This window comes from Lampris incognitus, chromosome 19 (assembly GCF_029633865.1).
Source record: "Lampris incognitus isolate fLamInc1 chromosome 19, fLamInc1.hap2, whole genome shotgun sequence".
Classification (NCBI taxonomy): domain Eukaryota; kingdom Metazoa; phylum Chordata; class Actinopteri; order Lampriformes; family Lampridae; genus Lampris; species Lampris incognitus.
Genome location: NC_079229.1, coordinates 22,711,022 through 22,732,035, shown reverse-complemented (window position 1 = coordinate 22,732,035; position 21,014 = coordinate 22,711,022). Strand labels below are relative to the sequence as shown.

Genomic DNA, 21,014 nt, shown 5'->3' with positions numbered 1-21,014 from the left:
CTTGTTAAAAGAGTGTCTGTTATTTCTTTAAATACTCCGTTATGACTTGCTGCGTGTTTCAATTCACAGTAGTTTTCTAGCTGGTTACTATCCAAGTTTGAGCTCACCAAGTATTTTGCCTTGTGTGGTTTTGATGAAGTGGGTAGGAATCACCACATCATTAGTTATTGTGAGTCCCCCCCCCCCCGAGAATTGCACCACAGCTGCTTACTTAGCGTAACTTATTGTTGCTTGGTATATCAGGCCATGCAATGTACAAACTAATTTGAATATTATCCAATAATTAATTGTGTTTAAGGCTTTAACATGCAAGCATTTATTTAGCCACACTTGGCTTCGTTGTGTTGGGCATAACTTCTTACGGTGACATGAGAGTTGACTCATGCCATTTAGTAGACTAATTTGGGATGATTACGGATTTGGGGAAACTAATCCTTCTTGTCTTACAGGCTGAAACCTCAAAAGCCAAATATGAGGCCTAAAGAAAAATCAAGATCCAAAGCAAAGCCCTTACAAATTTGACCAATATGACAAAATTGCAGATATAATGCTGGAAATTAAAAGAATTCATTCTTAACCATTTGTGGGTTTAGTTGTTATTTGTTTTTAGGAGTGATTGCACGCACTTGTAATTTGATCTATCGCCAGAATATTGTTGTATCACCATGAACAAGTTAAAAAAAAAAAGTTTGCTAATGTCAAACAAAACAGTCCAATATTTCAAATACTTAATCTAAGTCAAAATATATCAACAATGGGAAAGTAAATAGGGATGGTTAAATATACGTTTCTGCATGCTTCTGGGATGGTGGTGGAAAAAGTACATTTGAACCTGTTCTCACTGAGACGAATAAGATCATAAATACTTCCATCACAAGCACCCACCTAATTCCTCATATTGAGTTTTGCCAAGTGATAATGCAGTTGATTTTGCAGGGCTTAGAAGCATACGCTACATTAATTGCTACTGAATTAATGAAATAGATTGTTTTTTTCTTATTTTTTTTCTCCCCAATTGTATCTGCCAGTTACCCCACTCTTCCAGGCCGTCCCAGTTGCTGCTCCACCCACTCTGCCAATCCGAGGAGGGCTGCAGACTACCACATGTCTCCTCTGATACAAGTGGAGTCGCAAGCGGCTTCATTTCACCTGACAGTGAGGAGTTTCAACAGGGCAACACAGCATGTGGGAGGATCATGCTATTTCACCCAGTTCCCCCTCCCCCACAAACAGGCAGGCCAACCGACCAGAGGAGGCACTAGTGCAGCAACAGGACACCCACCCACATCCAGCTTCCCACCCGCAGACACAGCCAACTGTGTCTGTAGGGACGCCCGACCAAGCCGGAGGTAACACGGGGATTCGAACCGGCGATTCCCGTGTTGGTAGGCAACGGAATAGACCACCACGCTACCTGGAAGCCATACCTATATTGTTTAAAGTACAGGATAATGGATACACATTGACTTGACTGATTTATTTTAACGTACAACGAAAAAAAAAACCCATAAGGTCGCATTGCCTCTGGTACAATGTGGTATTTTGTTTAAAAAAACTGTTTAAAAAAAATCATTTTTAAACAGATTGTAGTCATTTTTTTAAGCAATTCTATGTAGTTTTTACCTGTTGAAACATGGCCTGCACACAACCACACGCAACACAGTCGCAGTTGGAGTAGCAGGTAAAAACACCCACTCTGTCCCGCCCATGTGACGCGCCGTGTCCGTGCCTGGGCTGTCTGCACTCATATCCAAGTTACACATGCTTATAACTTTGTCATTTCTTGCTCCATTTGCACAAATGACACATTGATGTGTTCATCTGCTTCTCGGCCGTCACCCTACATCGTCTATCAGGCTCCATCTCCTCCTCTTTCCATATGAATGGCTAAAAAAGGCACCACTCACTTTTCACAATTTATGCTGGAATTGTCTAGTCAGGTATCGGGTGCGGTTGTCTCGGAGTAGTTTTAAGAGTAAAGTACATGAGGACGGTATCGGATACATCAGATACCAATACCCGATACTGGTATTGGTACACTCCTAGTGACTGTGGTTGAACCTGACTTAACTGTTGAGTCTTCAGTTAAAAATCCCTAAAGTGGCTCATTGCATTCTTGCTCAGCCAAAGGTTGTAAACAACATGTCAAGGGTCTTTGACCTATGACCACTTCCTCTAAATTAATGTGATGAGCGACATATCTATGTAGATTCATTTCAGTCATCCAGGTAGTAAAAAAGTCAAGGAGAGGTTTAAATAAATTCAGTGGGCTTAGTTTTCAAATTGAAGATGTTTGCCATTCATCCAGATGGCTTCTTCCGTTCTGACACTGGCCGCATGGTAGTGCCATGCCTCTTTTTCAAAGAGGGCCTGAGTGAGGACAGCTACCCAGAGCACTTGCTATTGTGGCGTGATCTGAACCTGAGTGCATGTGCAATAATGATTACATGTGTGGAAGTGTATGTGGGTAGGCTGTACAAATATGTGCACCGATTTCTAACCATGCCTGATTAGGAGTGTGCGACTACTCTATTTCCCGTACTACAAGTTGCTGCTTTTTACTCGTCTGGCTGGTCCTGTAACTTATATTCCAAAGCAATTTATACAATGTAGTATCAAAGAAAGTTGAATCAGTTCATCTGGATACAACGTTGCTTTCAAACCCCAAAACACACAGTGTGCCAGAAGTTGGTTCACCCCAAGGATTGGGTCCCCCGGAACAAACAGAGCAATATAGTGTATGCTGTTAGGTGCCAGGAGGATTGCCGTGACTTGTACATTGGGAAAAATCAAAAAGATACTGGCCAAGAGGATGGCACAACACAGGAGAGCTAATGCGTCAGGCCAGGACTCCACAGTCTACACCCATCTACAGGCTAGTGGCCACTCTTTCAAGGATGAGGATGTGCACATCCTTGATAGGGAGGAATGATGGTTTGAACAGGGAGTCAGAGGCCATCTATGTAAAGAGGGGACGACCATCCCTGAACCGAGGGGGGGCTAAGAGTACGTCTGTCACCATCCTACAATGCTGTGATTGCAAACATTCCCAAATCCTCTGTGAATAGTACACATGGCCATTGAAACTCTAGTTAGTCATGCCCATATGTGCATATGAAACTGGTCGTTGGTTTTGGTCGTTATGCAGCTGTATTGTTTATAAGAGGGGGGGGGGTACCTGCAGTCAGTTTAGACTGAAGAGGTCACTTAGATGAGTGATGAAATGTATCTATCAATGATGAAACGTATCTATCAATAAATGTTGTATATAGATGAACTGATTCAATTTTCTTTCATTTTCTTACCTGGATTACTGAGCATGCATCAAGACACTTAGGTAATGTAATTTTGTCGGACTAATGCACCGCATTTCAACTAAGGCCACTAGATGGCACTGTTTAATCTTGTGACTCAATTGAAAATACTGTAATAGCAGGCGTTCTCTTTCATACCATTCATTTCGACGTCTCACTATGGGATACGACCCCTCGCATATTCACAGAAGCACTTGTACCACTACGCCAGCCCAGACTGGCTGGCAGTCATGACATCTACGTCAGGGCCCTGTGTATTATATACGACTGACGCAGCGTCACTCGTCATTCAATCATCTCTTCTCGCTTCAGAAGCAAGCCGCTCTCACCCGTGCTTAAGCTGACTAGCTAAACTATCCTCAGACCAGAGCGAACACCTCCGTCATTGGACGCTAGCCGCTGAAATACCGGTACGACTGCCTTCACCATAGGTAGTTTTTTACTCTGGCCTGTCCCCAAACAGCGGAGTATTTTTTGCTTCTACAAGCTAGCTAGCACATTAACTTTGCTAATCCAAGCAAGCTAACAATACCGGGAAAATGCGGTCACCTCACTGCTTGCCCAGGTCTATGCTCCTAACAGCTGCACATATTAGCATGCGAACTGATATTGTGTAGCGATGCACAGCTCCTCTCTGTGAGAGCAACGCACATCCCTGGGATTCAGAATTTGGGTGCAGACCTCTTGTCCAGAGGGAATCCCTTTTACCCAGAATGGAAACTGCACCTGGGTGTAGTGGATCAGATTTTGACATGGTTCGGCCGAGCAGCAGTCGACCTGTTTGCATCGGGGGAGAACTCACAGTACCCACTGTTTTTCTCCCTGCATGACCAGAGTGCACCGCTAGGAGTGGATACGTTCGAGCACAAGTGGCCATGCGTTCCACTATATTTCTCCCACTGGCCTTGATTCCGCCGACATTGTTCAGGGTGCGGGAGAATCGTCTTTTCCTGATTTTGATCGCTCCTCACTGGCTGTCCATGCATTGGCTGGCGGAAGTGGAACAGCTCCTCTGCGGTCACCCGTGGCCCCTCCCACTGCACAGAGACCTCCTCTCTCAGGTGCGTGGGCAGATATTTCACCCCCACCCAGAGCGGCTCATCCTGTGGGCCTGGTCCATGACTGTTTTAATTTAAGACATACTGGACTATCATAGTGTCATTAATACGATTCAGAATGCCAGAGCATCATCCACCAGGTCCCTTTATGACTGTAAGTGGACAGTGTTTGAGGAATGGTGCGCTAGTGCACAGGAAATTCCCTTTCAATGTTCGGTTGGTGTAATTTTGTCCTTTCTACAGAACGTGATTGACAAGAAGAAGGCATTTTCCACTGTCAAGGCTTACTTGGCTGCTATTTCCGCTTCCCATGTTGTTTTGATGGTAAGCTGGCAGGCTAGCATCCCCTTGTTTCTCAGTTTATGAAGGGTGCACGGAGACTGTTACCCAGCTCTAAGCCTATGTCACCCTCCTGTGATTTGACTGTAGTTCTGGAGGCCCTCACCAGTCATCCCTTTGAGCTACTCAAACACATAGATATGAAAATGTTGTCTCTTAAGGTGGCTTTGTTGTTGGCTTTGGCTACGGCTAAGCGTGTGAGTGATATTCATGCTCTGTCTGTGCATCCTGCTTGTATGCGGTTCACCCAGGGAACCTTGGGGTGACCTTGAAGCCTAATCCTGCTTTTGTCCCTAAAGTGGTCAATCCATGCTTGCCAGGTATGGATTGACCAAGCTGCGTCCAACAGCTCTGTGGAGCAGCAGCAGCTGCATATGTTGTGCCCAGTTTGCACTTAACACACTTACATGGAGAGAACAAGGGCCTTCAGGAAAGGGGATCAGTTGTTTGTGTCCTGGGTTAAGCCCCACAGAGGCAAGCCCATCACCAAACAAAGACTTTCTCACTGCATAGTGGATGCAATCATGCTGACTTACTCCAGCTCAGGCCTTCAGGTTCAAGCTGGGTTGCAGGCACACTCTACTAGGGCTCTTGCGACCTCTTGGGCCCTGTTGGGGGGGGGGGGGTCTCTATCCAGGATATCTGTGCTGCAGATAGCTGGTCATTGCCCCTCATATTTGCAAGATTTTATAAATTGGATGTTACATCATTAAGCCTTGCTCATGCTGTCCTGAGCATCTGAGCATGGTTTCCTCAGTGGACCCCGCCTCATCCACATACTTCTTTGTGTGTGTGTGTGTGTGTGTGTGTGGGGGGGGGGGGGCTGGTGGTCAGTCATTGAGATAAGCTTCTCTGGCAATACAGGACTCTCCATATCCCATAGTGAGGCATCGAAATGAATGCTATGAAAGAGATATTTAGGTTACTTCTGTAACCCCGGTTCTCTGAGTAGCATGAGTGAGGTGTCTCACCAGACTGCGCTTCTTGCTGCTGGTGTGAAGCGAGAAGAGCTGTGCTTGATTTGAATGACAAGTGACACTGCGTCCGTCATATATAAGGCGCAGGGCCCTGATGCAGACGTCATGACTGCCAGCCAATTAGGGCTGGCGTAGTGATACAAGTGCTTCTGTGAACACGTGGGGGTCATATCCCATCGTGAGACATCGCACTCATGCTACTCAGAGAACCGAGGTTACGGAAGTAACCTAAAGGTTTTAACTTTGCTGCGCGTGGCAGCAGGCGGTCAAAAAATAAACTGTGGGTCCCGCGATTTATCTAGCGCTAACCAGAAGGATGGAGTCAACAAGTGAAGCTGAAAGAAGATCAAAGCAGTTCATTACAATGCAAAAGAAAAGCAAGGCAAGTCTGACAATAGGAAAAGTTTCTGAGTTATTACTGACAAAGATGGAAATAAACTGGACTTTGTTAGTTGCAACAAATGTACAAAAGTATTGATTTACAACGGGCACAAATCAGACACCGCTGGGTTGAGGTGACATACCTGATCCATTATCCCCAGTCAAAATAAGCTCTCCTTCAAAGATAAAGCACTTTTGCCTGCACAAATTCAACAAGATACTACTGAGAAATGTGTCGCACTTTGCTGTAGAGACATTCGGGCCATATGACTTCATCGCTGGGAAAGGCTTTGTTGACATAGAATAGAACAGAAAGCCTTTATTGTCATTGTAATAAACACAATGCTGATCAGTGCGTTAAAACACAGGGAAACGAAAAAAAAAAAAAAAACTTAAAACAATCAACCACCGCCAACAACACAAGTAAAAAAATAAATACAATGTAATTTTGCCCTTGAATAGGTGTACCTATTGCACTAGAACAGTGGTTCTCAACCTTTTTGGGGTCCGGGACCCCCTGCGTATTTTTGATCTACCCTGAGGACCCCTCCACCTGATCTTGGGGGAGGGGGGTTGCAATTTGATAGAAACAGTAGAAACTGCATTTTAAATTGCATTATAGCATTTATTCACTCTTTGGGGCAAAAATAAGAGCTTTCAGTTGTAACTTAGATATAGTTAACAAAACAGAATTCTTATGCAGTAACTTTCAGATAAATGTAACAAAACAGAATTCTTATGCAGTAACTTTCAGATATATGTAACAACATAATTTTTATGCAGTAACTTTTAACAATGCAAACGGGAGCGAGATCTCTTATTAAAATACAATAAATTACACTTGTGAAACAGATGTAACTAGGGAAAAAAGTCCTGTTACCCTTTATAGTTTAGGTAGATAAAGGTCTCAGTCAAATTTGAGTAAAATAATCCTATTTCTATAAATGTCATAGGATCTTTTTTTTAAAGATATTTTATTTTCACGGACCCCTTGCAATTACACCACGGACCACTAGGGGTCCACGGAACCCCGGTTGAGAAACACTGCACTAGAATAACCAATTATTGCACTAGTATGAATGTAATTATGCACTAGAACGTAATTTCACTACATTATTACCGACAGGTATGCACCTCTTTATTAATACTACACAGTAAAATAACATGTTTTCCCTGAGGGACAACAGAAGACCCAAAATCAATGGAATTCTACGGTGCGGGCGTGAATGGTCAGAATGTATGCGAGTGCAGGATTAAGAAAACTGTCCTGCGCAGGGCTCTATACTGTACCACCATATAAATGCAACATATGTTTTTTTTCCTCGCAACAACGTGTTTTTTGCTGAGTGCAACTTACACTCTGGTGCGACTTGTCCGGGTACATACGGTACATTTTGTGTGTGTGTTTGCATGAGTATATCTGTTACCCGTTTTCCTCAGGCATGTCCTGGTCTGCCTCCACAATGGATGACTCCACATACCCGTCTGCGCTGCTCTCACTGCCCTGGCCTGACAGACCACATGGTGACTCTGGGCTTATACACTCTCCACTGGAGACACAGAATGAAAAGGCGCGCGCGCACACACACACACACACACACACACACACACACACACACACACACACGCGCGCACACACACACACGCGTCATCCATTGGCTCAGTGTAAAGGCCAGCCCTAAGATCAGTTATGACACCCTGCAGTCAACATTTTAACTATACTCCCTCTGGTTCTCATAGTATGATTGGACTCAAATGTTTACAATTTATGACTATGACTATAACTGACTGTGTGTGTGTGTGTGCGTGTACACACACACACACACACACACACACACACACACACACACACACACACACACACACACACATATATCAGCCAAAATATTAAAACCACCTGCCTAATATTGTGTGGGTCCCTCTCATGCCACCAAAACAACTCTGACCCATCAAGGCATGGACTCCACAAGACCTCTGTAGGTGTTCTCTGGTATCTGGCATAAAACAAAAGCAGCAGATCCTTTAAGTCCTGTAAGTTGCGAGGTGGGGCCTCCATGGATCAGACCTGTTTTTCCAGCACATCCCACAGATGCATGATTGGATTGAGATCTGGGGAATTTGGAGGCCAAGACAACAGCCTGAATTCTTTCCATCAGACCAGGCCACCGTCTTCCATTGCTCCATGGTCCAGTACTGACACTCACATGTCCATGGTAGGCACTTTTGGCAGTGGACAGGGGTCATCATGGGCACTCTGACCAGTCTGCAGCTACATAGCCCCATATGCAGCACGCTGCGATGCACTGTGTTCTGACACCTATCATAGCCAGCATTAACTTTTTCAGCAATTTCAGCTAAAGTAGCTCTTCTGTGGGATCAGACCAGACGGGCTAGCTTTCGCTCCCCATGTGCATGAATGAGCCTTGGGTACCCGTGACCGTCGCCAGATCACAGGTTGTCCTTCCTTGGACCACTTTTGGTAAGTTCTGACCACTACATACTTGGGCAGACCCCACAAGACCTGCCGTTTTGGAGATGCTCTGACCCAGTCATCTAGCCATCACAATTTGGCCCTTGTCAAAGTGGCTCCGATCCTTATGCTTGCCCATATTACCTGCCTTCAACACATCAACTTCAAGAACTGACTGTTCACTTGCTTCCTAATATGTCCCACCCCTTGACAGGTGCCATTGTAACGAGATAATAAATGTTCTTCACTTCACCTGTCAGTGGTTTTAATGTTTTGGCTGACCAGACAAACAGATATGCACGCGCGCGCACAAACACACAAACACACACACAGTAAAAATGGAAACATAACACTTGTTTTTAGGTTTAGGGTTAGCGTGTACCAGTCCCTCTCAATATCAAAGAACTTGGCTCACCCATTGAAGAGGAGCGGAATAACATTCCACAAGCCACACCAAAAAACCTGATCAACTCTATGTTTTGCACTGTTTGAGGCAAATGGTGGTCACACCAGATGCCAACCACATAATTCTCTTCCCTGACTTTGTGTTTTGAGGGGCATCTGTGACCAACTAAGGTCACTGAAATGATGTGAAATCGATAGGTAAGCGCCTAATAAAACATTCTCAGCGGATGTGCTTCCATTTATAAACTTCATTTCCATAAAATCTTTTAAATAATTGAGTGTTGTATTTAAACTTTTGCTCAGTATTTGTTAAGTGTGTGTGTGTCTCCTGACTTGATGTGTCTCTCCAACAGCAGGATGGCTTGTTCCCTCTCCTCCAGTTTCCTCCTCAGGGATGTAATCTCCTTTTGCTTCTCCAGCAGTTCCCTCTGCAGACGGTAGTTGCTCTCCTCCAGTGTCTCACAGAACGCCTGATGCAGGGGGAGGGAGGGATAGGGGTTACATATACAAATGTAAAAGGGTTGTTAATGGAAATAAGAGGGTCGAGGGGAGAAAATGGGTGTGATGAAAGGAAGGATTGGGCAAAGAGGGATCAGTATGGAAGGAAAGGGCAGAAGGAGAGGTATGATAAAAAGGAAGTGGCGAGATAGCAAGATATATTGAGTGCAAGGACAAAGGAAAGGACGAGAGGAAGAGAGAGAAACAGAAAAGGTGGGATCAGGAGAAAGAGTCAGGAGGCACAGTCAGAGAGAGCATGGGTAGGTGGGGGGTTGGGGGCCAAATGTAGACATCAACTTGCAGTAGACATGTACATATTATTCTGACCGAAGAGCTGGCTGAAAGTGTGGCAGGGGTGGTAAATGTTAATGATGACTATTAACCCATATGACTTACAAGACAGCTAGCCAGATAAATGTGTGTCAACCAACAAGCATCTTAGGAGCACTGAACAATAGCACTCTTGACGGTGATATGATTATCATTGCCATGAGTGCATGTCATGGGCATCCAGGTGGCGTGGCGATCTATTCCACTGCCTACCAACACGGGGATCGCCAGTCGAATCCCCACGTTACCTCCGGCTTGGTCGGGTGTCCCTACAGGCACAATCAGCCGTTTCTGCGGGTGGGAAGCCAGATGTGAGTATGTGTCCTGGTCGCTGCACTAGTGCCTCCTCTGGTTGGTCGGGGTGCCTGTTCGGGGGGAGGGGGAACTGGGGGGGAAAGTGTGATCCTCCCATGCGCTACGTCCCCCTTGCGAAACTCTTCACCTTCAGGTGAAAAGAAGCGGCTGGCGACTCCACATGTATTGGAGGAGGCATGTGGTAGTCTGCAGCCCTCCCCCAGATTGGCAGAGGGGGTGGACCAGTGACCGGGATGGCTCGGAAAAGTGGAGTAATTGGCTGGATACAATTGGGAGAAAAAGAGGGGAAAAATCCACACCAAAAAAAAAGAAAAAAAAAAGTGCATGTCATTTCAAGTGCAATTAGTTTAGTGCGCAACAGTAGCGCGCCATCAGTAACACAAATAATAGGGAATTCCAATTTAGCTGGACAATGCCACAAATCAGTATCACAGTTATGCTTGGAAATCGATTATGTACAAAAGTATGCAGGGAACATTTAAAATTCTAGGCCATTCTTGAACGAAATAAGCAAGTCTGCGGCCCTCATGGAAGACAGGAGTTCATTGTTCCATTTTGGGGACAGCTGAGAGAAAAGTCTGGACCGAGAGCAGTAGTCAATATGTTAGCATAGGTGACTCAAAGCTCTGCCTCAGCCATCCAACTTGCGGCAGAATGACTCGGCCCCATTCAGAAGACACTCAACTGTAAGCAAACTGTATTTCACAAAACTCAATCGTTTGTGGGCACCAGTGGTGACAGAGGAACATTTGTTTTGAGGAGCTGAACGGAGTATACCAGCGCAAACACACATGCACAAACACAAAAACGCACACTTACCCGGCTCTCCTCCAGACTGTCAAAGGGGCCAGGCGGATCATCCAGACATAGAAATTCTCGCACTGCCAGACTGTTAAGGATAAATAGGGTGAGTGTGTGTGTGTTTGTGCCAGTGTGCTCAGAAATACGCTGGCCTACATCATTTGATTAAAATAACAAACATCTATTCAAGTCCGTGCCAAGTGTGCTTAGATGCATACTTCTTTGACAGCGATGGGTAACATATAATTATTGTTTATGATAAGGTATGTGAATAAATGTTTGCACGTGTGGGGCCAAAGTAAATGCATGCCATAGCAGACCACATATGGGTTTTACGTCTAAAGGAAACCTTTGAGAACACTCACCAGTTGGCGATATCCTTGTGTGCAACCAAGTTTTGCAGGAAAGCTTGCAGGCCTAGCTGTCTCTCTTCCAGGAAGTCAGTGTCGTAATTGTCTTTGAACCATCGCTTAGGAGGCAGCGCGAGGCGGAATCCTGGAAACATCTCCTTCAGCTACACAAAGAGGACAGTACAGTTATATGTTTTTATGGCATTTGTAGCCTTTAGTAGACATGACAGCAGAGACAGACAGGAAACAATATGAACAGAATAGGGGAAGACATGCAGCAAAAGTCCTGTGGTTGAGTTTGAACCAGGGGTGCTGCAATCAGGCCTAAGCCAACATGGTACATGCCTAACTGATTTAGCCACCAGGTATTCCTGAAAAGCCGTTTATGTGTGCCCAATTTTTAGGATAGTAAACACTGAACATTGTGTTATTACATAAATGCCTGTGGTAGATAAAGTTGATGACAATGAACACTATCATACCCTGCTAGTTCTACTTAAGCTACAATCCACCTATTGTACACGTCCTGTGAACCCAAGGACCACAGCCCTGACCGGAGCTGTGCCCGAAGAGGAAACACCGAGGGTGGTCTGACAGGAAACGGAAGCGGGACAGGCTAAGCTAACTGCTAGCCCATGCAGACCGGCAGTTCTGACAGTCATCCTGGCTGGTGTTCCTTCTCCTGGACAGTGATTTTTTTTTTTATAGTTTAGATATACAGTGCATCCGGAAAGTATCCACACCCCTTCACTTTCCCCACATTTTGTTATGTTACAGCCTTATTCCAAAATGGATTAAATTCCGTTTTTTTCTCATCAATCTACACACAATACCCCATAATGACAAAGCGAAAAAGGTTTTGTAGAAATGTTTGCAAATTTATTAAAAATAAAAAACTGGAATATTGCATGTACATAAGTATTCACATCCTTTGCTATGACACTCAAAATTGAGCTCAGGTTCATCCTGTTTCCACTGATCATCCTTGAGATGTTTCTACATCTTGATTGGAGTCCAACTGTAGTAAATTCAATTGATTGGACATGATTTGGAAAGGCACACACCTTTCTATATAAGGTCCCACTGTTGACAGTGCATGTCAGAGCAGAAACCAAGCCATGAAGTAAAAAGAATTGTCTGTGGACCTCCGAGACAGGATTGTATCGAGGCACAGATCTGGGGAAGGGTACAAAAAAACTTCTACAGCTTTGAAGGTCCCAAAGAGCACAGTGGTCTCCATCAATCATAAATGGAAGAAGTTTGGATCCACCAGGACTCTTCCTAGAGCTGGCCGCCAAGCCAAACTGAGCAATCATGGGAGAAGGGCCTTGGTCAGGGAGGTGACCAAGAACCCGATGGTCGCTCTGACAGAGCTCCAGCGTTCCTCTGTGGAGATGGGAGAACCTTCCAGAAGGACAACCATCTCTGCAACACTCCACCAATCAGGCCTTTATGGTGGAGTGGCCAGATGGAAGCCTCTGCTCAGTAAAAGGCACATGACAGCCCGCTTAGAGTTTGCCAGAAAGCACCTAAAGGACTCTCAGACCATGAGAAACAAGATTCTCTGGTCTGATCAAACCAAGATTGAACTCTTTGGCCTGAATGCCAAACGTCACATCTGGAGGAAACCAGGCACCTCTCATCACCTTGCTAATACCATCCCTACAGTGAAGCATGGTTGGTGGCAGCATCATGCTGTGGGGATGTTTTTCAGTGGTAGGAACTGGGAAACTAGTCAGGGTCGAGGGAAAGATGAATGGAGCAAAGTACAGAGAGATCCTTGATGAAAACCTGCTCCAGAGCGCTCAGGACCTCAGCCTGGGGCGAAGGTTTACCTTTCAACACGACAACGACCTTAAGCACACAGCCAAGACAACGAAGGAGTGGCTTCGGGACAAGTCTGTGAATGTCCTTGAGTGGCCCAGCCAGAGCCCAGACTTGAACCCCATTGAACATCTCTGGAAAGACCTGAAAATAGCTGTGCAGCGACGCTCCCCATCTAACCTTACAGAGCTCGAGAGGATCTGCAGAGAAGAATGGGAGAAATACCCCAAATATAGGTGTGCCAAGATTGTAGCTTCATACCCAACAAGACTTGAGGCTGTAATCGCTGCCAAGGGTGCCTCAACCAAGTACTGAGTAAAGGGTGTGAATACTTATGTACATGCAATATTTCAGTTTTTTATTTTCAATAAATTTGCAAAAATTTCTACAAAACCTTTTTCGCTTTGTCATTATGGGGTATTGTATGTAGATTGATGAGGGAAAAAAGGAATTTAATCCATTTTGGAATAAGGCTGTAACATAACAAAATGTGGGTAAAGTGAAAGGGTGTGAATACTTTCCGGGTGCACTGTATGTGTTAGTTTGGATATATGTGTTCTTGTAGTTTTTGGATACTTCTTTTTGTCTGTGTGTTGCACTGCTTCGGGTTTGGGGAAACGATGTTTCTGATTTCTGATTCTATGTTGATACATGGTATTTGGTTATAAGCACATTCTCCATCTCCAATTAAAATAAGCACCTAAAAAAGCTTTCATGATTGGTGCTCTAGCTATTTTTCCTAAAAGGGCCATTGATAATGAATAAGAAGGATATTTGCATGTAAATATTCAAGATTATAAATTAAATAATAATCTATAATAAAATAACTGATACAATTCTTACTGATGACAGTAAAAACATATTAGTCTCTGTCATTACTAAGCATACATTACTACTTTGGATTTAAATTTTTTTTAAGAGTGCATGTTGAACCTGACCCAGTTGCCTGGGTCCTGTAACTCAAACCAAGCTTTTGTAAAATTCTCCCAGTGTCATTCCCCCAGTATCGTCCTCCCTTGTACATGAATATGCTACGGCGCTGATTTTTTTTCCACACTAAGTTGTCAGATTACTTCCCAGGCTCAACGGGATATGTTTTGTCATCTCCAGGATTGAGTGTCTCAAGAAGAGCTGTCGTAGCCTGGTAACAACATTTTAAGTGTGCATCAGGCCTGTGTTGGGGTTAATCATCTTGCTGAGAGCTTAAATCAGAGAGGAGGAGGAAAAAAGAGCTGCATCATTTGGGACAACAACTACATTTGAATACCCTGGTCTGACAAACATCAATTTAAGATAAGTGCTAAACAGGAGCGAAGAACTGTGCTTACATGTTACGAAAGCTGATCTGAAGTTTCACAAGCTAGTCGCCCCCCACCTCAGAGGTTGAATGTAGCTTTTGACAAACAGACAACATCTGTTGCGTGACAGCAAGAATTGCACAGCGTCTTAAAACAGCAATTCTACCTAAGTGCAGATTTTTGAATTCATGATTCTCATTTAACATGTATTTTTTGACCTATTAAGAGAACTACAGTTAGTCAAATGATTAAACGTAAAACATTAATGCACTATGAAATTCAACTCCTCGAACTGATTTGACTTGAATATGGTCAAATAAAAACCTTTCAGCTACAAAGCTGAGTGAGCCTCATCAATATTTCAGACTAAGGGAAATAAAAAGGCCCCAATGTCTATTTGCTAAGCAGGTGAGAGAAGTTGTCTACATATCCGCATATGCACACATGAAGCATCTACTTGTTGTAATAATTGGTAGTCTGTGGTATTTGCATAAACCAAAACTAAACAGGGAACACTTGGACATGAGACAAACCACTAGAAAAGTAATGTCCAAACCCAGCTATTACTTGCAGCCCCAAAGCTTGGAGTCAGAGCTACCTTCTGAAAACCCAATAAGTGCTGATATTGACAAATAGCAGCTGGTATATATAGGCTACAACCTTCTTATTTTAATTGCAGGTGGATAATGTCTGTTATGTTCATATATGGCTGGTTCATGTTAAATTACTCCAACAAAGTGCCTGCTGACCCCTCCCCCCCAAAAAAAACCAAACAAAAAAACCCAACAACAGAACTTAAAACTTAAATTGTTTCTTCTTCTTGTTTCAGCTGCTCTCATTAGGGGTCGCCACAGCGGATCATGTTTCCATCTCTTCCTGTCCTCTGCATCTTCTGTCACGCCAGCCACCTGCACGTCCTCCCTCATCACATGCATAAACCTCCCCTTTGGTCTTCCTCTTTTCCTCTTCCCTGATAGCTCCACATTCAGCATCCTTCTCCCAATATACCCAGCATCTCTCCTCCGAAAATGTCCAAACCATCTCAATCTAGCCTCTCTTGATTTGTCTCCAAACTGTCCAACTTGAGCAGTCCCTCTAATAATATTAATTCCTAATCCTGTCCTTCTTTGTCACTCCCAATGAAAATCTTAGCAAGTTCAACTCTGCCACCTCCAGCTCTGCCTCCTGTCTTTTTGTCAGTGCCACCATCTCCAAGCATAACATAGCTGGTCTCGCTACCATCTTGTAAACCTTCCCTTTAACTGTTGCTGGTGCCCTTCTGTCGCAAATCACCCCTGACACTCTTCTCCACCCACTCCACCCTGCCTGCACTCTGTTCTTCACCTCTATTCGGCACTCCCTGTTACTTTGAACAGTTGACCCCAAGTATTTAAACTCATCGATCTTCGCCACTTCTTCTCCTTGCATCCTCACCATCCTGCCGTCCTCCCGCTCATTCATGCATATGTATTCTGTTTTGCTCCAACTGACTTTCATTCCTCTTCTCTCCAGTGCATACCTCCACCTCTCCAGGCTCTCCTCAACCTGCTCCCTACTCCAAATACACATCACAATGTCATCCGCGAACGTCACAGTACACAGACTCCGGCCTGGTCTTGTCTGTCAACCTGTCTATCACCATTGCAAACAAGAAAGGGCTCAGAGCCAATTTTTGATGTAATCCCACCTCCACCGTGAACCCATCCATCATTCCCACCACACACCTCACCACTATCACACTGTCCTCATACATACCCTGCACAACTCTTAACATACTTCTCTGTCACTCCCGACTTCCTCATACAATACCACAATTCCACTCTCGGCACCCTGTCAAATGCTTTCTCTAAAGCCACAAAGACACAATGTAACTTTTTTTTTACTACCTTATTAAGCCCCTTGGGGAAATTCTTTTTCTGCATCTAACCCAACCTAGCTGTGTAGCTAGGAGCAGTGGGCAGTGCCCGGGGACCAACTCCAGTTTGTCTTGCCATGCCTCGGTCAGGGGCACAGACAGCAGTACTAACCCTAACATGCATGTCTTTTTGATGGCAGGGGAAACTGGAGCACCCGGAGAAAACCCACCACAGACACGAGGAGAACATGCAAACTCCACACAGAGGACAACCTGGGATGATCCCCAAGGTTGGACAACCCCGGGGTTCAAACCCAGGATCTTCTTGCTGTGAGGCGACAGCGCTAATCACTGGTCCACCTTCTGACCTTCTTTATACTTCTTTGCCAACCTCTTCCTCTGTATACTTTCCTGCATTTCCTCATTCCACCACAAAGTCTCAACTTCCTTCCTCTGTCCAGATGATATACCAAGTACCTTCCTAGCTGTCTCCCCTCACCATTTCTGCAGTAGTTGCCCAGCCATCCAGCAACTCTTCATTAACACCCAGTGCCTGTCTTCACACCTCCCTGAACTCCACACAACAGTCTTCTTTCTTTGACTCCCACCATTTGATCCTTGGCTCTGCCTTCACTGTCTTCCTCTTCTTGATCTCCAAAGTCATCCTACAGACCACCATCCGATGCTGCCAAACTACATTCTCCCGTCACCACCTTGCAGTCTCTAATCTTTCAGATAGCACCTCCTGGATAAATTATAGTCCACCTGTGTGCACCTTCCTCCAATCTTTTGTCACCCTGTGTTCCTCCCTCCTCTAGAAATACATATTCAACACAGCCATTTCCATACTTTTTGCAAAATCCACCACCATCTGTCCTTCCACATTTATCTCCTTGACACCATACCTACCCATCCCATCCTCATCACCTCCGTCCCCTTCACCAACATGTCCATTGACGTCTGCTCCAATCAACACTCGCGCCTCCTTGGGTACATTCTCCACCACTTCATCCAAACCACTCCATTAAAACTCAATTGTTTAACAGCTCAGTATTGACACCAACCAGGTCTCTATGGTACAATCCCTAGGTAAAGAACAAAACCAGGGACTATATTAATGAAACATCTTAAAGCTAAAAGTAACTGCTCCTAATTGGCTGATTTAAGAGAAAATCCTAAAAATAATGGTTGTGTCAGTCCTAATTTTAAGACTCCCAAGATTCTGGGCTAAGGGTAATTCACCCAGGATTTTAAATCTAAAACTATAGCTCCAGAACCTTTGAAACATTAGGGGTAATTTGAGAAGACTCCTGAGCAACTAAGACCAAATCATAATAGTCTTAGATATGACTGCTGCTATCAACAATTGCTGCTGTTTTAACTGGGTAGTGACCTGGGTTCAAATTTGCCTTTAGTTATTTCTTTCCTTTATTGGACAAATTGTTCCAAGAAATAAAAGCTGGTCTTACGTCCCATTTTATTTCTGTTTGCACACTTTACACCAGGCCTGCTCCCACCAGTCATGGTCATTCTCACATTATCAAATCAACTTTATTTATAAAGCATGTTTAAGAAAAATACTAGTGTTGACCAAAGTCCTGTGCACATTCTATTAAAAAATAAGAAAGAGAATGAGGATAAGAAAGACAAAACAAAATGATATGGGATAAAAACAGGATAGAATACAGAATAACATACAGAATAAAAACACAAAATATGCAACTAATCATGAAACTCAATCAGATTTAAATGCCAAAAAAAAAAATGTTTATTTTTTTAAACAGGATTTAAGAATGTCAATGATGGGAGCAGACTGAGTGTAGAGTGGTAAACTAACTCAACATTTATACCAATGTTGAGTTTAGCGCACCATGACAATCACACTTCCTTTCGTTTTTGAGCCTAGTGCAGTATTGGAATTGCGCACTCTCTGTTTGGAGTCCCGCTATGCCTTGTTTGAATTAGGCACAGTCGTTTTGGAGATTTTCTAAAATCAGAAATAAGGGACAATTTATTTGTCAATTCATCTTAGGTACGACGTACACAAAAGAAATTAAATTCCTTTTCCCCCGTTATAAAAGGTTTAATAACCTGGGCGTCCGCATAGCATAGCGGTCTATTCCGTTGCCTGTCAACACAGGGATCCCCAGTTTGAATTCCCGTGCTACTTCCGGCTTGGTCGGGCGTCCCTACAGACACAATGGGCCGTGTCTGTGGGTGGGAAGCTGGATGTGAGTATGTGTCCTGGTTGCTGCACTAGTGACTCCTCTGGTCGGTCAGGGGGTCTGTTCTGGGGGGAGGGGGAACTGGGGGGAATAGTGTGATCCTCTCACGTACTACGTCCCCCTGGCGAAACTCCTCACTGTCAGGTGAAAAGAAGTGTCTGGCAACTCCACATGTATCGGAGGAGGCATGTGGTAGTCTGCAGCCCACCCCGCATCGGCAGAGGAGATGGAGCCATGACCGGGATGGCTCGGAAGAGTGGGGTAATTGGCTAAGTACAATTGGGGAGAAAAAGGGGGAAAATTCAACAACCAAAAAAAAGTTGAATAACCTGTAGTAGTGTTATCTGTTATGCTGTTCCACTGAATTATGCTCAGTGTTTACACCAGTTTTGAGCTTATTGATGATTAAAAATGCAAACGGCTGAGCCCATTTCTGTAATAGCATTTTTATGTAGCCTGAATTGTTCTTAGCTTGAGCTGGTTTGTTTAAGAAATGTTCCTTTTAAAAATTGACTTGCCTTTTTGTATTTAACAGTAAAAGCTTCAAGTTAATAGGCTATTCAGTGTTTTTGAGATCACATCCATGTAGCTCTATGTTCAGAGTTGGACATCACACAGTACAGAATGGAACAACAACAGGGCAGCACGGTGGCCCAGTGGTTAGCGCTGCCGCCTCACAGCAGGAAGGTCCTGGGTTCAAACCCCGGGGTTGTCCAACCGTGGGGGTCATCCCAAGTCCCAAGTCGTTTACATGTTCTCCCCATGTCTGCAGTGGGTTTTCTCCAGGTACTCCGGTTTCCCCCACCATCAAAAAGACATGCATGCTAGGGTTAATACTCCTGTCTGTGCCCCTGACTAAGGCATGGCAAGATGAACTAGAGTTGGTCCCCAGGCGCTGCATGGCGGCTGCCCACCGTTCCTAGCTACACAGCTAGGATGGGTTAAATGAAGAGCATAATTTCCCTACGGGGATTAATAAAATATATCAACAATATATATATATATATATATATATATACACTACCGTTCAAAAGTTTGGGATCACCCAAACAATTTTGTGTTTTCCATGAAAAGTCACACTTATTCACCACCATATGTTGTGAAATGAATAGAAAATAGAGTCAAGACATTGACAAGGTTAGAAATAATGATTTGTATTTGAAATAAGATTTTTTTTACATCAAACTTTGCTTTCGTCAAAGAATCCCCCATTTGCAGCAATTACAGCATTGCAGACCTTTGGCATTCTAGCTGTTCATTTGTTGAGGTAATCTGGAGAAATTGCACCCCACGCTTCCAGAAGCAGCTCCCACAAGTTGGATTGGTTGGATGGGCACTTCTTGCGTACCATACGGTCAAGCTGCTCCCACAACAGCTCAATGGGGTTCAGATCTGGTGACTGCGCTGGCCACTCCATTACCGATAGAATACCAGCTGCCTGCTTCTGCTCTAAATAGTTCTTGCACAATTTGGAGGTGTGTTTAGGGTCATTGTCCTGTTGTAGGATGAAATTGGCTCCAATCAAGCGCTGTCCACTGGGTATGGCATGGCATTGCAAAATGGAGTGATAGCCTTCCTTATTCAGAATCCCTTTTACCCTGTACAAATCTCCCACCTTACCAGCACCAAAGCAACCCCAGACCATCACATTACCTCCACCATGCTTAACAGATGGCGTCAGGCATTCTTCCAGCATCTTTTCATTTGTTCTGCGTCTCACAAACGTTCTTCTTTGTGATCCAAACACCTCAAACTTGGATTCATCCGTCCACAACACTTTTTTCCAGTCTTCCTCTGTCCAATGTCTGTGTTCTTTTGCCCATCTTAATCTTTTTCTTTTATTGGTCAGTCTCAGATATGGCTTTTTCTTTGCCACTCTGCCCTGAAGCCCAGAATCCCGCAGCCGCCTCTTCACTGTAGATGTTGACACTGGTGTTTTGCGGGTACTATTTAATGAAGATGCCAGTTGGGGACCTGTGAGGCGTCTGTTTCTCAAACTAGAGACTCTAATGTACTTATCTTCTTGCTCAGTTGTGCAACGCGGCCTCCCACTTCTTTTTCTACTCTGGTTAGAGCCTGTTTGTGCTGTCCTCTGAAGGGAGTAGTACACACCGGTGTAGGAAATCTTCAATTTCTTAGCAATTTCTCGCATGGAATAGCCTTCATTTCTAAGAACAAGAATAGACTGTCGAGTTTCAGATGAAAGTTCTCTTTTTCTGGCCATTTTGAGCGTTTAATTGACCCCACAAATGTGATGCTCCAGAAACTCAATCTGCTCAAAGGAAGGTCAGTTTTGTAGCTTCTGTAACGAGCTAAACTGTTTTCAGATGTGTGAACATGATTGCACAAGGGTTTTCTAATCATAAATTAGCCTTCTGAGCCAATGAGCAAACACATTGTACCATTAGAACACTGGAGTGATAGTTGCTTGAAATGGGCCTCTATACACCTATGTAGATATTGCACCAAAAACCAGACATTTGCAGCTAGAATAGTCATTTACCACATTAGCAATGTATAGAGTGTATTTCTTTAAAGTTAAGACTAGTTTAAAGTTATCTTCATTGAAAAGTA

General features: G+C 44.1%; 1 protein-coding gene across 2 annotated transcripts in view; it reads right to left on the bottom strand.

The window, feature by feature from the left end:
- The window catches only part of snx16 (sorting nexin 16), a 43,298-nt gene that overhangs the window by 6,857 nt on the left and 15,427 nt on the right, over positions 1-21,014 (bottom strand). For both annotated transcript variants that reach the window (XM_056299460.1, XM_056299461.1), the window contains exons 4-7: positions 11,254-11,402; positions 10,907-10,976; positions 9,278-9,414; positions 7,497-7,619 (exon numbers count right to left, since the gene is read on the bottom strand). In XM_056299460.1, the coding sequence (XP_056155435.1) occupies positions 7,497-7,619; positions 9,278-9,414; positions 10,907-10,976; positions 11,254-11,402 (479 nt within the window). The remainder of the gene's footprint in view (positions 1-7,496; positions 7,620-9,277; positions 9,415-10,906; positions 10,977-11,253; positions 11,403-21,014) is intronic.